The 17,363-nt window shown below is 43.9% G+C and overlaps 1 protein-coding gene across 15 annotated transcripts in view; it reads left to right on the top strand.

Moving 5' to 3' along the window:
• The first annotated feature begins 2,418 nt into the window (after window positions 1-2,418).
• The window catches only part of LOC117239466 (actin-binding LIM protein 2), a 30,622-nt gene continuing 15,677 nt past the window's right edge, over window positions 2,419-17,363 (top strand). For 8 of the 15 annotated variants that reach the window (XM_033505099.1, XM_033505074.1, XM_033505103.1 and 5 more), the window contains exon 1: window positions 8,891-9,347. In XM_033505099.1, coding sequence (XP_033360990.1) covers window positions 9,257-9,347 — 91 coding nt within the window. In that variant the 5' untranslated portion in view covers window positions 8,891-9,256. Of the gene's footprint in view, window positions 2,598-8,889; window positions 9,348-11,788; window positions 11,826-15,868; window positions 15,894-17,363 lie in introns of those variants that run through there. The other 7 variants (XR_004494466.1, XR_004494468.1, XM_033505117.1 and 4 more) reach the window with 4 other exon arrangements.

Genomic DNA, 17,363 nt, shown 5'->3' with positions numbered 1-17,363 from the left:
AACCCCTATTCTTTCAGTCCCGTGACCGGCCAATAATCTATACAAAAGAAAACCAAAGCAATCTCAAATAGATGTATAACAAAACCAATACAATTTACAATAACAGAACAAATTATAGTAAGATAAAGCGATAATAAAATCCAAAATCTGCCTCAAAGCACGGTAATGTGAATTATCGATAATTTTAACTATCAGAAATACAGCCAAGAATAAATGTATAATAAACCAATAATTTACAATATTAAGACTAGTTATAACGGAATAAAGTAATAATAAGGCCCAAATTCTGGCTTCAAGACCGGTAATATAGGCTATCGTTGACTGTAACCTGTCAAATACACGATCAACGATGAAAGTAAAAGAAGATTTCGGATACTACTTAATTTTACTAAAATTATTATCAATAAGCGGTTAAATACGAACGTACTATTTGTATGAAGCAGATAGAAGTGTAGAAATGTTGATAAAGTCGAAATGGAAGTACTTATAAGGACAGAGTAACGCTCGACGAGACGAATTTTCGCTCCAAAGACTTTCAAGAGTACGTCACCCCGCGACACGTTTCTCCGCGAAACTACGACTTCCCAATATTTCGCACCAATAGGAACGCTCGATTCGAAGTGACAATATATTGCGCCAATAGAAACGCACAATTTCATTTGACAATATTCTGCACCAATAGGCACGCCAAATTTGACTTTGACAATATTCTGTGCCAATAGCCACGCTCGATTTGACTTCGCGATACATTGCGCAAATAGGAGCGCACAATTTTCGTATATACAAGCGCGCGCAAACTTGGTGTATTCAAACAGTGAAATTGATAAAATTGAGGAATAGGAAATAAGATTATGTTCTTAATGAAAAGCTTTTATGTGTTACACGAGTAAAGTTGTTATTATTACATAAAATGTGGTATGTTACTACTTATTATTACATGAAAATCGGGAAAATTGTTCTATCTTGCTTTATAAGTGTCTTTATTAAAGACAAATGTAATCCTTAAAAATTGTTAATAATTAGTAGTTTAGAATAGTCCTGGAGAATCGATAGCGAAACTGTCATAAAAAGAGAAACTTCTTTAATTGAAAATAATTTATCATTGTTTACTTTGCTATTAATCGATGTTTAGGTCATAAGATTTGTATTTTATAATACAAGAGAGAAATTTTTACTATTGCCTTATACGTGTCATCGTTTAAAAATATAGTAAACAATTAATTTCTCTTTCTTAGGCAACTTACAACTAGCTTCGTTATTGCATGATTTCGTCATTCTTATGCTTGTCTATCTCGGATAGAATAGTAGATCTGAACTTTTCCATAGAATTGTACAATTAAATACGTTCTTGTCTATATCAATGTGTAACCATACAGGGCAGATCCCTAATTTTATAGGTTCTTGTACATGCTAATGTCAATTGAACTCAGCACTTGACCGCATGGTGCAGCACCTGTACCTTGAAACAACTAGGTCTACGGGCGTGAGCATTCTCATTTCCTTTCCGATGGAAGCATTAAAAAGAGAAAAAATTGAGAATCAATGATCTTTTTATTGCTAACGATATTGTCATTATCGACAACGGTAATGTTCAACATCTATATAAATCTCTACGGTTTTTGAAGCTTACGTTATTACATGCTGATATCGAATATTCCACGAGAATTACAAAATATTAAGCTATATTTTCAAATAAAGATATAGACAGTCGAATAATATCAATCTATATTTAAATAAATAATTGTATCCTATAGCATATTACAAAATCATAGTCTAACCGTATTTCCTATTCAAATTCATTTGAAATTCAATCACCGACATTATCCCATTATATTTGCAAAAATGCAAATGATATTCGTTGTATTAATGAATTATTTATCCCGCGTAATACGTAACAATAAATTTATAACGTCGTTCGAACATTATGATGTCAATTAAGAACACATTAAATATATGTACTTACTACATCGAAATTTTGAACTGTAGCGAAATAGATCGACATTGCGCAGGAAATCGTTCAACTTGACCATTTACTGGCGATGAAACACGATCCAATAAGCCGCCAATTCGTAATTTCACAAATACAGAAAGTACGAAATAAACGGAAACGTTACTCTTGTTTGGCGCCATTTTGCGAAAACATACGAATAAAATTTCAATCTACAATAGCATAATACAGGCTTGCTTTATTTTGTCGTTGCACCTCAATTTATTAACGACTTTCTTCGAAATACATGGAATAGGATAACTACGAACAAAGGGACAATAAAATATCGCTGAATTTATCAGTAGACGAAACGTTAGAAAAATTTTCCCAAAATTTGTCCGACGCGTACAGTTAGGCGATTGGAATCGTAGATACGGTAGTGAAGACGATGGACGCGCCTGCGCATTGTCGCGCTCGCTTGCCACTACAATGTCGGACGTCGAGCGTTCGGTAGTAAGACGGTCTCTTGCGTTTTTCGCGATTTCCTAAGTGAAATTTCGCGGCCGTGTCGTTTCTATTCGTAACCGATATTATAATATGATCGTGTAACCGATCGTCTACGACGAACCGCCGTTAGAAGCATCGTAGCTTGTGCCAGTCGGAAAGATGGGTGAGTAAAAGGCGGAAACCAAGTGGTGAATGCCGGCTAGCTTTTCTCTCTCTCCGCGGCTTCGCTATTCTCGGCGAACGTGTGTGCGTGGCTCGTGTGCTTCCCGTTGCCAAAGAGTTGAAAACCGTGTGCGTGCGGGGTACGCCCCTGCATCGTGCGGTTTCCTTCTGATTTTCACGGTCTTTTCCTCGTGATGAAGACGTCGAATGTTTTCTGAAAGGATCGTATCTCTAAACTCACTCGGGGGGCTATAAATAGGTGGATCCATCGGTTTGACGTTTCCTAGGGTGAGCCCCCCTCCGACGTTTGTACCTCCACCGACTGTTTCTCCTGTTCATTTTGTTTTCCCGCTATTTGAGAGTGACCTGCATTCTCGAGTGGTGCTGGCTCGTATCCGATCTTCATCTAGGGTTGCCACCTTTACAGCGATTTTCACGGGAAAGTCCACTTTTCTTTTCTCCTAGTCACGCTTTTTTCCACGAGCTTCATTGATTTAACAGAGGCAGAAAAACAAAGTAACGCATCGCGTGCCATTCAGCCTTTTCAACGTGCCATAACTGTTGCGTAATCCCGCGCGTTTAGAATACAAATGTTAATTTCTACAATTCCCGGTCTCTTCGACGCCCAATATACACGAGAGTTTCTCGCAAAATACATGGAATTATTTCAAGGAAATAATCTATAGCGTCGTTGGTTCGCATAAGACTTTTCGACTCTGCTATTCTCGTGAACCTAACATATATATACATATATATAATAGGCAAGTGGAGATTGTTTTTTTCCAAACGACATAAAAGCATTCTTTTCGTTGATCGTCTGAAGCGTAAAATATGGACTCGAGTCGAATTCTGTTCGTAGTCCGTGTGCGCGTAGCAGCTATTGCAGGACAGAATCTGAGGACGCCACGCTCGTAAATTTGCTCACGCAATTATGCGTTCTACCCACGCAACCGTACCTCGCACGATGTGCCGTGTGTGCGCTTCAATGCCTATGCAACGTCGAGAGGAGTAACGACGTACTGCAACGCGAATTTCACGAGCTACAGTACTGCATTCTCCGACAAAGGCTACGCTACTGCCCATTATTTTTTTTCTCGTCTTTCATTTTACTTCGATGCTACTCTATTCGGTTTCGCTTTCTCGATATATTTAAATACACTGATTTCAATTTATTCGATCGTCTACTACGTAAACGGGTCAACGAGAGGGAGGCTTATCGTTCGTTAAACATCGAATTGAATATCAATCCTGCACATACGAGGCAAATATAGCGGCGCGCTTAATGAATCGTCCCGCTTTTTCTAAAGTAATATGTAGCGTGGCGTCGTGCGCGTCCATTGCCTTTAAATATTGACTTTCCTCGAGTATAATCGCCATATTATCTGTGCCGCAGGAAATTACACTCGCCATTAACGTGCTTAAATTTTGTCGCATACTTGGCATATTTCGACGTCGTTACGTAGCTATCTTTATCGCGTACTATATATCCTACGTATAGCACACCGTCGAGAATATAGCGTATAATTAGAAATAATTCACGTTCAGATCGATGTTCGTATGGAACGACTTAGGTCGATCACCCTGAATTAGTCGGTCCTTTTCGCAGAAATCGAGCTACGTTTCATCTCGCGCCTATTCCAACCAAGTTTTAAATAATACGCCGATCCACGAGTAGTATTGATTTTTCTTTTCTTTCGCGTCCCTTGTATATTGACATACATTTGGTACAAGGGTCCTATCCGTGGAGAATGTCGTTAACTCCGTTGCCGGCTTTCAGTGAAACTGCAAGCGCTGCAGATCGATACCCGCCCCCTCGTGCCCGATTCACGCTGCGCCAGTAACCGGAAGGGACAATCCCGTCGAGCGAAATGCATCGAAATTGGCGTGGTCGTGCACCCTTTTTAACGCAAGCGGTACACGCTGTGCATACGGTGGATCTTGCACGAACGACCACTGAAAATCTGAATGCGTCAGAACCGTGCCACGTGGAGTCGCGCAACTCTTGGAATCTTATCGCGGCACCGTAATAAACGGTAAATAATCGACGAGGAAGTGGTTAAACGCGAACAAGTTGATCGAAACTACGGAATTAAGCCGTTTTTATACCGAGATTACGTTCTTGTTGAGAAACCTGATTCGAAAATAGAGCAAGTATGGCTGCAACAATGTTTCTATCCGAAGAAAGAGACAGATCTTTGCCGCTGCGGTTACGCGAGTTACGTGTCGGGTGCGTTCGAGGGAATCTAATTTATACAGGGTGACCCAATTTTAACGATTCCCATAAATCCTGTAGATAGTTTAGGAATTGCGAATAAAAGGAAAGCAACGTCTTAGGAAATGTAGTATTGCGCCAGGCTTTGTCCTCGGGCTTCGTTCCAACAGAAAGTCGGAGATTCAAAAGGATTTCATCTACCTCGGATAAAGGGCATTCACCCAAATCGATATTCTACCTACCTCTAGTCGTATTCCGGAAAGGTTACTGGTAGGTGGAGGTCCTTCGAGGAAGTCACCGGAGTGGATATAACGTAACTCCTTGATTACACAAGCCGTGAATTGCGACGAGATATTGTTTATTATCCCATAAGCAGATACGGTTACGTTTGAATATTAATTCGTCACGTTCGTCTGCGATTCTCCTTGTTGCCCACGGGCAAGTGGTAGGAAAAAATACGTGCTCTTTTTCTACAAGCATCTATATATTATGCTATATCAAAATTTCGCGCTAAATTCCTAGAGTATATATTTCCTCTTTATCGAGAAGTCGCTAATAACCGTTGCAAGCTACTAGAGTCTCCGACACGAGCAAAATCGATGTTAAATGTCAGGGCACACGGCCGAGGCTAGCTGGAAGCAACCGTTGAAAAAGCAGGAGAAAGCAGGAGTGTATACGTCGAAGCGAGAACAAACGAAAGTTGTCTTCCGAAGCTCGATTCTCTACTCTCGCTGCATCGATCGATTAAAGATGCCGATTAAAATGTATAAATTCGTAATACGTGTATTCGAATAGATACGCGTATTTTTAAGCCGCGGCTTGATCAACCGGTCGAATTGCGAACAAATCGAGAAAAATAGTTTATCGCGTACGAACGAGCTACGAACCAGTTAGCACGGGATGCGAATGCTGCTCGGTTTGCGGAGGGTTAACGCGTATCGAATTCGCGAAACGCGGAAAGAAAGAAAATCACGCGAGTCTCTGACTTGCTATTTAATTGTCTTATCGTGGAAACGAGTTGAGCGTGACAAAATGGTAACGCACGAAGGACTTAAGTCTTCTTAAACGGATTGACGTTTTCTACGTACGTACGCTCTTCTATACGATCTTCTCGCGCGTTGTTTAGCCTGTTGAAAGCATTATAAAGTCGATGAGATAACGGAGACGTTATTGAGCAGAGATTTCCGACGTCTCGCTTTTTCGCGAAGACAAGTGCACGCGCGATAACGTATCGAACGACGATCAGAGTTACGAATGGAAAAAATGATGGCGGAGTAAGGACGGACCGGTCGTCGGAAGCGCGGCCTTTCGATAACGACTGGACACCAGGTAAGAAAGGAGGTTTAAAAAGCCGCTACGCGACTCGGTCACGCAGGTATCGACACTCGACGCGCATCACGCTCTGCCGTCTTATTTTTCTCTCTCGTTTCGCGTTTCTTCGATTCGTTGCACGATACCAGTCGTCACGCATTCCTGATCCGCGCCCTGATCGATCACGCCCCGCTCATCTTTCATCTACGCGCTTCGTTCTTTCTCTCTCTTCTTACTCTATTAACAGAATCGTTGTACATTCAAGGCGTTTGTCTCCTCGCGAAAATTTCTTAGATTTGTCTTTACGTTATAGTTACATGTATATCGTTACGTATATTACAGATTCGTAGACGATTCAAAAGGCGACAGAGAGAATTTTCTAAGCGTAGTTTGAAATTCACGGTATATGAATATAGACAGGTAGTATCCTCCCACCTTTCATAATGGTCCTTGTTACGTCCGGTGACTCTTTATATAAACCAGAATCCATCCCTCGGTCAAGACTGCAACCAGCCTTGCAAATAAGGCGTCATAATCATAAGAAACTGTCATGAGATTAAGAGCTTCTACTTTACTATCGATGCCCTTAAGTACTATACAAACATCTTCGAGTCGAGACGTTCCTTACGATTATCGTTCGATCAGATAGAAAATGGGAAAAGCAAGTTTTTGGGATAGCCAACACAACCTTATTGCATTTTCATCTTTTGACCAGTCGCTATCTCCGTTGGTTTTCCGTTCATTGATCGGTCATCGTCTTAATTTGTTACCTGCACTTCGCTGAGAATACATCTACACGCACCACGCCTAACTACTTATATCTACGGGGTTGTTAAAATAAACTGTATATTTTAATCTGTTAACTGAGTGTTATCGTGAATTCAATCGCCAGTATTGTCCTAACCGAAATAGGCGATCGACCGAATCGTGGCGAACAGTCTCGTTGCATCGAGACACCCTGTATTTATGTATCACTCTATAAATGAATGTACAGTGTACACGCGTGGCGCGTGCGGGAACGTACACAGGTGTTCGATGACTATAATCAAGCATCGCAAGCTGTTTCAGTTTACAAGCGAAACGTACTTCGTCGTCGAAGTACCGAACCTTTTCTTTTATGACTAATCCGTTAATTTTAATCGTTTGAACGATCGATGAACGTAGTGCGTCGAACGATCGTCGTCGAATATGGAACGCAAAAATCGAAAAAGACATTTAACGGATATATGTACATCTAAATCCTGTATTTCCAATCGCCATTGCGTAAATTTTATATTTGATCGCGAGGTATTTATTAATAACGTGTATACGTGCCTGTAACGCATACCAGTACTATCTGAAAGCAGATAAGCCCCGGTCGGTATAGAATTCCCTCTTGTTGCATATACATCTGGTAATGTAATAACACGGTCGCGTAATTGATTTCGAGATAAAACACGGTCGTATCGTGCGCGAGCTATGGCCAGCTATTCGGATCTCGTTTTCATCCTTGATCGAGTTTCTTCTCCAAAATGGAGATCTTCTGGAGATGGAACTTCGTTCGTTTTAACCAACTATCGAGAATCCACAACTTTATCGTCTGACAATGAACATTCGTCGTGTATGGCAGCTGATTGCCGATGGTCGAAATTGCACGTACAAGTTTCTGCTTGTTTTTCTCGGCAAAGAAGGGTAAATAGAAATTTATGCAAGCTCTCTTGCGTGTTCGTTCGTTGGTCCTCGACCTAATGACACCGCTCCCCGCGCCGCCTGTATAGTTCTGTCGTTACCATACGTGACTCGATGCTGCAAATAGTACCGAGAAACGTGAATGAGAACTGCAAAGTAAGATTATCATATTTTCCAGTCCTACCGTTAATTATTTCAAGAGGACGCGACGCTGGTTATTATTCCGCTGCTATGCTAGCACGTAGGATTTCTTTTTCGTGATACGCCGCGTATTTTGATGACCCTCGCATGTAGACATCGTGTAGACTCGTTGCTTCCTCGGCAGTCGAAAAGGCGATTAGGATTGCCACGCTCTTTTTAAGCGTTTGATCACAGCGTCGTCGTAATCGTATCCGTTATCCTCGTTTACCCCTTAAACGCGATAATTGCCCACCCGTACATGGAGCTATGGCAAGTTATTTTAAGAAAAAAAAACGAAATAGCGACGCGCGATGCAAGATACTCCGGTTTTGAAATAATTCGCGAGGTATCGCCCGATTAAATATACCTGCACGCTGACTGGAAACAGCTCGCGTTCCATTAATAAGCCTTCCATTGCAAATAATCAGCGCTTTGGTGCTCGCGGATGATTTTACATTTCGTACTTCCGCCGCTATGCGATATCGAATGTTATTTCGTAGCATCTACTTAAGGCAATACGAACAGAGGCATCCAATCCTCCGTTAAAAGGGATCTTTGCTTTTAAATCATTTTCTTAGAAACGCGTCGACAGGCAAGAAAGACAAGAAACATGGAAACACCACCGAATTACGTAACAGTCGCCGGGTTTCGTCGGTCTCCGAGCGCAAAGACTTCCATTTACGGCTGGACGCACGAATTAATCGTGGCGAGATGGACGCGTCGATACACAGATATTTTCGGCGTGGATCGAGCAGCCGAGATCGTCGATGTGCACGCGTGCAATCACGGCGGAGGGACGGCCGTGAAAAGTAAACGTCAGTCTTGCCGCAGTCGGTTGACAATCGGAACTCGACGCACGAATCTCAGCGCCTTCGGTCTCGATCGCTCTCTGCCGCCGCCGCCGCCGCCGCCGCCGCGCTCTCGTCAGTCAGTCGGCGATCGGCGCTCGTGCTGTTGGTTTCGTACGCTTCGGTGACTGCAGATCTGTTACATCGATCGCGATCGCTACCCGTCGTACGCGCGTTCGTGCGAATCTTTCAAAGTGTCGCCGAGTGTCTCGAAATTGTAAATTTTTCGTTCGAAAGTTCTGTCCCGCCTTGTATTCGTTATTTCCTTTTGCTCCTCGGGGTGATCGTATCGAGGAGTTTGATAGATCCTTCGTTGCTTCCAATCGTGATACGGATCGATTATCTTATCGCAGCCCGACGAGAGACGAGAAGAGGAGAAGGTGTAGATCGCCTTGCGGGATTATCGCGAATATTACGCGATCATCGCGAGCAGCCGATATAATGAAGTCGAAGACGAGCGAGAATTTTATTGCGAGTGAAAGTAACGGGGTCAAGAGGGACCAGCAACTGAAGCAGAAACAGCTCAAGAGTGGTAAGAGGTTGTTTTCGCATCGAATAAAAACTGCAACCCGAGACAATCGCGCTTGAAAATGACGCCGAGTTATATTTAACGGTACGAAAAATCGCGTGCAATGGGTGTTTGGAATCGAGCCGTTTTGCCTTCGCGATCCTCCGATCGTATCGAGCAGCGGTGTTCTTCCGCTCTGATTAAATTGAAAAGATCGAAAACGTTACTCACTCCCACTCCCCCTATCCCGATATTATTCCGCAAATATTTACCTCGGAACAAGCAAATATAATATACTCGCGAAAAAAACTTTCGCGAGCGTTGACTCGGTCGCTGCCTTACGATCTAACTCCAGAGTTCGGCAAAGGGACCTTGAATTTCTCGTTAATCGATCGACCACGATAGGCAGATGTAATTGCGTCGATTCGCAAAATCGCACGTAACGCTCGACCACCGTGTGACATCATCCGCGATTCTTAGATAACGCCGAGAAGATTTTGTTTTTGATGGAAAATGCTCAAATTTGAAATCAGCGACGACAGGATATTAGACGCGATAGCGACTGCACGATTAGATAAGGCGACGAATAGCCAAGTAGAACATTCGCCGATCTTGAGAAAGAATGGAAAACGATAATGGCCACTCGCATAATCGACGTTTTCCTTCGAGTTCGCTCGCTGACACGCGAAAAGTTCATCGGTACGGTCCCTTTCTTTCCGTCGTTTCCTCGAACGGCTCGTCACGATTTTCCCCCCCCCCCCCCCCATGTTCGTGACGTGACCAGCAAAAAGAACGTGACTGTTCAGACACGATCGATGCATCTTTAAGCAGAGAACGCCGATGAAAAGCCCCGAGAAAGGAGTAACAACTTTCTCGTTACTCGCACAAACATAAATAATCCCGTGTTTCGAGATTTTTTCCCTCCTTCGAAATTCATCTCGCGAATTTTAATATTCCTTCGCGTTAGTTTTCCATCGACTCGTCGAACATTCTCTCGTTAAAGATGTTAACCTAAGGTAGGTTCCCATGTTGCGCACGGTGTTTCCCACGTGCGAAGCACGGTTCGATATCGTCTAGCGCGTAATTGTTTCTCATTGATTAGAAATTAATGGAAATCAGAGAAAGACGAGAAAGCTGCACCACGTGACTCCTTCGCATCGTGGCTAGTAATTATCGCGATATCGTTTCGCTAATCGCTCGGCAACGCCTCGATGAAAGTTAAGTTGCCGTTGTATACAGGCCACTTTGTAATTCAATTCTTCGTGCATTCGTTTCTCGTGGGCTACCGCCCGATCATGTTCGATACATTATTAAATAGTTGTAACACACAGCCACGATGCGGTTAATTGCACACAAAAGATGCATCGCATCCTGTTGCATAAGCAACGAACGATTACGGTGTTTCGCTACGCGATGCGTCGTTTTAATTACTTCGGGTTACAGCGAACGTGCTTCGACATCGGTACTATGCTACTACCGTTTCTTTGTCCTTTTGGAATTTTCGAATTTTCAAAAAGCGTTTACTCGTATCTTCTACTCGTATCTGTCGGAAATTTCAAAACTGGATATCGACGATAACGCTTTGGACTATTATCGAATCGTAACGAACGATTTAGTGGCACATAGTTGATACTGTTTGATAGGCTGTGCAAAAATACCGATAACCGTAGAACGAGCGTTTAAAAGCCTTTGATAAGGTGGAATCGCCGCGACGGAATCTTAGTCTGTACGTAATCGTAGTAACGGTTGGAAAATACCGCAGTTATACGGACCAAGAAATTCGTAAGTCGAATCTTTCTAATAACTCTTCGATGTTTTGGTATCGAACGACAACGGTGTGGCGCCTACGTTCGTCTAACTCGTGCCGTTTGCTAGCTTTCCGTAATATTCGACGAAAATTTGCAAGTTGGTTTCTGTTACTCGAAAACGATGCGCAATTATCGATCGTAATTCGTAATATCCATTAGATACGTTCGATCGTCGGTCGATTCGTGTGTGACCCAGAGTGCATTAGGAGAAAGAGCCGGCCACTTAGGGGTCGTCGTGTTTGACCCCACTTTACGACATCCTATTTAGACCACTTATGAATCATATTAACATACCGAAGCGGAGAGGAACGTACGTGGAACGGGTTACGCTCTGGATGATGGATTGCCATTACGAGCCGAATCGTGCGACATCGTGGAGCGAGCGAAACCGGTTTCCTCCTGCGTCGAGGGAAAAAAATCCGCGTGGTTTTCAGTGGTTTCGTCGATCACAGTAACGTTATCTAACATCGTGGAACGGTGAATTGGCAGCGTGATATCGAACGAACGTGAAACGAATCGAACGTAGAACGGACGTTGCTGAGTTCAAAGTTCCTTTTTGTCCGGACGCGTACATCCGTGGCCTTAGGGGATCGATTAATTTCCTCGAGACCAGAGAACAACCAGGGCACCCGTCTTACTTCGTTTCGTTATTGCTGCGACCCGCTTTAAGGGATGAATCAAGGGTTGAAAGGCGGTAAAGTCCCGCGGTTTGTTTAAAGTAACCCTTGTTACAAAAATGGATACGAGAGAATCGATCGGCTGCCATTTATACGAACCTTCCTGTAGCCTCTATGTCGTCGTGCGTCCCTTGCAAGTACACGAACACCACCAACGCGCTCGCGCGTCTTAATCAGATTAAATAGATTCTAAACCAGTCCGTGTATTTATACCTCAACGGAGCAAGATTCGTTAAGGAGAACCGAGTACCACGTTGAACGAGTAACGTAACGGAAATATAGCACACGAGCAGGTCTTTGACCCGTGGAATTAATAAACAAGGAATTTAGGATCGGGTTTTCGGTAACCTGGAAACACGGTTTCGCCCGACGTCCCATTTAAACGAGCTTATGAATCGTATTAACGCGATGAGGTGTACGTGGGACGACGCGTGTGTGGGTGAACCGCAATTGCGTAACTTTTCCTTTTTTCCAGATCCGTGTTCCGTCGTTTCGAACACGTAATTATTTACGTCAATGAATTCCCATCGTGTTGGAACGTTTAACGGGATGTCCGAAAGAGCTCGGCGGCGAACAACGAAGAAAAAGTCCAAGACACGAGCTCCGAGTGTTCGTAGATGCCGTAGATCGTAGAATCGTTGTCGACGCTGGTTCCGTTCGATCGTCGTTCGTTAGAAATTCTGGCCTCCTCCTACGAACTCTTGGCGGATTGCGCGCGATTAACGCGCTGGATTCCAGGCCAGAAATGTCTGCGGGGACTATCGAGCATTGTTTCTACACGGCGCGTACAAATGGCACGCGCGTTCGCCGTCGCAGAACGTCACACGCGAGAATGGTGACAGGTCGAGGAAACGGATAAACGTGCTCCATTTTTGCCAAAGCGATCGTCGCTTTCGACTATTTCTCTTCCATCTTATCGTTGCTTATCGCCGCTTTGGCTTGGAATCGGAACGAGGTCGTCTGAGATTACTCGTAGACGGGATTTCTCGCTCGTGCGCTGGTATGCGTTGCTTGCGGTAGCTGGTCCATCCGATTGTTCCAATCAATCGTTCTAATATTATAGCGTTTTGAAATATTTCTGCAAAGTATAAATGTGTCGAGGTGGTCTTTTGCGCATATCTGACAGAGCATCGGCCTCGTTACTAACAGTCGGTGCGAACGATAAATAAGGCCAAAGGCCTTCCATCATCCTCACGACGATATCACAATGATACTGTACAGTTTGTATTCGTCGTTCTTCCCGTCATTTCGTTCTTCACGGCCATCATCGTGACTAACCGTAATCAGCCACTAATAGTTTCACGGCTACAATTGAACGGACCTCCGTAGAAGTTCCGTAAAAATTACGAACGGAATGTTGGTAAAAAGTATTTTAGGATCGTTCTAAACCCGCTACGATTCAACGAGTAACGGCTATCGCGTGCTAAAAGGTTAAATCAATGGATTCTACGGGGGTGCTATTCGCGCGATCTTGTGCCGGACTTGCTTCGATGAGTAGCTTTTAATCCTACACGAGCAGTCGATCGAAAGCTAGCGTAAATTTAAGGCGCCAGTGACGCGTGGTCGTGGAGGGTGTGCCGTTTCGACGGAGCAAACTCTGTTTATACCATACAGAACACGCCTCGTATCGAAGTTTCTCGCTAACAATGAGTTTCATGGCGGACTCGCGATATCGTATCGTATCGTATCGATGTGGAAATTGCAGCTTTGTTGCCAAATGGAAGCAAATAGAGAATCTTCGTCTGTGAAACCGCAAATAATTTCTGGCGATATTGTTCCTTGATTCTGTGCACCGTCGCGTTTCAACTATCAACGAGCGGAGCAGGTAGATGGAAATTGCTCGTCATCCAGTCCCCCTATAGACAGTTAAAATCGCTCGCGGAAAATACAGCCGCGTGAGAATTGCCTTTAACTCACGTGACAGCACGGTGACGTCAAATATACGAACGGCGAGTCGGCATGATGTCATCGCGTATTTTTAAATTTGTCGCCGTGTGAACGTGGTAAACACGGATTTTTGACAATCGTACGTATTTTTGGATCTATTTTATCGCGATCGATAAAAAGAGTGGAAAGAATTTTGGACAGGTGCGTTTGCAATTTCAATTATACTATATTAATGGCAGGAGTTACGTCCGAACGCTTATCTTATCTCGACTTTTCGATAAATACTTCGATAAATATTTCGATAAATAAACGGTTTGATCTGACTCGCGATTCGACCACATCATTCCGTTTGAGTGTATCCATGATTTGGCGATTCAGCTCGGTGTCACCATGGCTAAACGAGGCTAAACGAGACGAGCGAGAAAGCTTGATTTATACATCCGGAAAACGAGACCGATCGTCTCGCCGTAGCGAAAAAATGCCACGTATCTCCTGACAAATCGACGCCTCTTTGATACACTCGGTACGATGTAATTATTTGGCTCGCGTATACGTACAGGCAGATTCAGAAGTTATCTAAATTTAACTTGAAAAGCTATTTTGTACATTTACCACAAACACGCTCGTTAGGTTCTACTCTCCAGGTTTGCAAAATGTTACGCGTTGCACTGCACGAGGTAACGGCAATAAACTATTCTTATCTGCGTACGTTCTACGTGTTGATACACGCGAAAATATAATTTCCTCGAGTCGTTATATCGCGTGAAAGCTCGCACCGACGCGACCAATTAAAATTGGACCTTCTATTCGTCTCCGATGGCCACCGAAATCCGGCGGTCTCATCTTTGAATCATCTCGTATTTTCGTTCGGATGATGGCATCGCCTTCGCCGTCGGCAGACACACGAGTTTCATACGTGAAATTTGCACACGAATCGTAGCCGCATTTTTTTCACGAAAGAAAAGAAACCCAAGTATCCATCGATCCATCGAGAAAGCGAATTACGAAATAATCGAGTTGCTCCTGCCGCGACCGCCAACTGTTCCACCATACTCAACGGAAATAAGGTTGTTTGCATAACGATCGATCGACTCCGAACGACGAGATAAACCAGTCTTCCTTCTTTTCCGGTCGACGAATCTTAGGTTTCGTCGCAGTCTCGTTTCTTTTTCCTACGTAACAATATTCCAATTCGTAGATAGATGGAGATAATTGATGAACGCCGTGTACACGGAGAAAGGAGGAACGAGGGATTTCTTGGCGTTCGAAACAACTTAACGATGAAACGGCTTCTGACAGGGGACTGAATCATTGAATCAGTAGAACCGGATTCTCTCGTACACATGGGAAAGTTCTTCCATCGGTTCGTCATCGAGGCTGTCACGCGAACCTCGAAGCTCTATACCCAGTCTAACGGAGATTAATCCTAGATCGGCATCCTTGCATCATAGAGTCGATTCCCCCGTAATTTGAATCAAGTTATATACTTGATTGTCCTTGCCTTTGGTTTATTTAGTATCTCCTGCGTCTTAGGCGACGAGGACCACGCATGGAATTTACCGTATAGACAATAAAATACGAATCAAAAGTAAATAAAGTGTAACACAAAGTATCGTGATTTAACGATAGGACTAATAGGAGAGCATTTCCAAGGTAAACCTTCGAGATCGCTCGGATTTACTGGATGTACGTTAATTGAATGGTCGTTGCGTTTCCCGAGGCGAGAAAGGAACGTTTCATTTCACCGCGAGGAAGCCGTGAACGACGGAGAAAAAGTTGCGGCGTGAGTCAGCCCGCCGCTCGGACTGGTCGTGTGACGATCGTACTGTTATTTCCTTTAACGCGTTTGCCGGTCGTTCTACTACCCGAGCAAAGAGGTACTTATTTACGTTCGTGGTTGTCTTCTCGCTAGTCATCGTCGTATACGGAGCTGGTAGCCGGATATTAAAAAGGAAAAAGGAAAGAGTCGATCCAAGTTGCGTAACCAAGCATATCTCGAGCTGTACGTATATCCGTTGTTCCAACCTTTGTCTTCCTCGATGACAACGCAGACGCGGGGGATAGATCGCGTCGTTACATCAAGGGTGGCTAGTTTTAGCTTGTCCAAACATCGAGTCGGAGGTTCACGCCTTAGGAGAAACGTGGCGCTACGTTGAAATAAACTCGAGCAATTGGCACCACGCGCAGGATGTTGGAAGGTGTAGCGTTATAAAGAAATTTATTTTTAGCTTGCTAGGAAACTTGGTATATATTACTTTAAGAATACCGTAGGAAGCGCAGGAAAGATATCGCGGTACAGATAAAATAAAGTAATTAGAATTATACGAACGATAGAGCAGAGATACTACGATAATAGTTTATTCGTGATTCGTTCAACGTGGCACGTTTCTTTCAGACTCTGTTCTCTTTGAACTTTGACTCTCACTCCCAACTTCGACGATTTCCGCTGACACACGACGCGCATGCGACTAGAAAGACACCTAGCACTTGCTTTACGCGCGTTTCTTAAATCGATCGTCGATCGTTTCCGATAGTCTGTCATAAGCGTTCTCCTCTCCGTCTTCTTTCGTCCGTTCGAATTCTCATTCCTACGATACCGAGAACTGGAACAAATTCCTACTTTATACCGAAGTTTCAAAACTCGACCCTGGACTCTGGAGAACGTGGTAATATACCGAAAACCTCGAAGTTTATATCGTCGAGGACGCGATACTACGTTAGAAACTCGCCGATCCAAACCACAAGGGAACGTAATAATACCTGAGAAACAGTAAAGACTTGATTTACGGAGAACACTGTGTCCAAGGATGTCCTAGATTCGGTTTACAGCAGGAGATAGTAACATCTCGACACCTTACGACCTTGGTAAACTACTCGCGTCAATGGCGTCTAACTTTTTCCGGTTAATCTGCTCCGTGAGTCCGCTTATAAGCTTTACGTAATCGAACCGTGCACATCCGAGTATTTACTCTCTAGGTCAGCACAGGTCACGTCGATATAAAAAATCTGGTCGAGTGGTACGAACGTAAGCGTATCGTTACGCGATCAGCGATCCCCGTTCTCCCTTCTCTCCCGCCTTCCTTCCAAGAAAACTTTCTTCTTAATCGTTTTATCGAGAGGTTTCATCGGTCGAACGTTGTCTTGACGCACGGCCAAGTATTTGCCACGTCATTCAAACGTTAATTACGATCGACGCGAGGTACACAGTGATTGGTACGATCGCCGTTAAACGGCGTATCGAGCGAGCGTCCAATTAACGTAAAAACCGGGCGGCCGTGCCGTTTTTGCGTTACCAAGCACGTGGATAATTGAAAAGTAGACGCGAAACATACCGAAATGTCCATTAACCGAATGGAAAGCGGCAGACGTTGAAAATCATTGCGAAAGATCTTTGCATCGTGCAGGTTTTATCGTACGCGACGAAATCGTTCTTTCGAACCGACATAGTCTTGACGACCACAAATTCACGACCGCGTTCGAGACTACACCTGGCCCGACCGCTTCCAACGAGTCAGACCTTCACCCGGATTCGATACGCGGCTCGCGTGTAAGCGTAAGCACTCCGACAAGTGCTCCAGCCGCCTTTTTCTTCGTCCCCCTCCATCTTTTTCGCTTTTTTTATTTTCGTTGTTCTCTCGCTTTTTTCTCCATTTTTTTCTCTTGCTCGT

This window comes from Bombus vosnesenskii, unplaced genomic scaffold (genome assembly GCF_011952255.1).
Source record: "Bombus vosnesenskii isolate JDL3184/JDL3185 unplaced genomic scaffold, Bvos_JDL3184-5_v1.1 scf7180000013264, whole genome shotgun sequence".
Taxonomy (NCBI): Eukaryota; Metazoa; Arthropoda; class Insecta; order Hymenoptera; family Apidae; genus Bombus; species Bombus vosnesenskii.
Note: the sequence above shows the minus strand (reverse complement) of the source record. Positions and strands in the feature narration are given on the sequence as shown.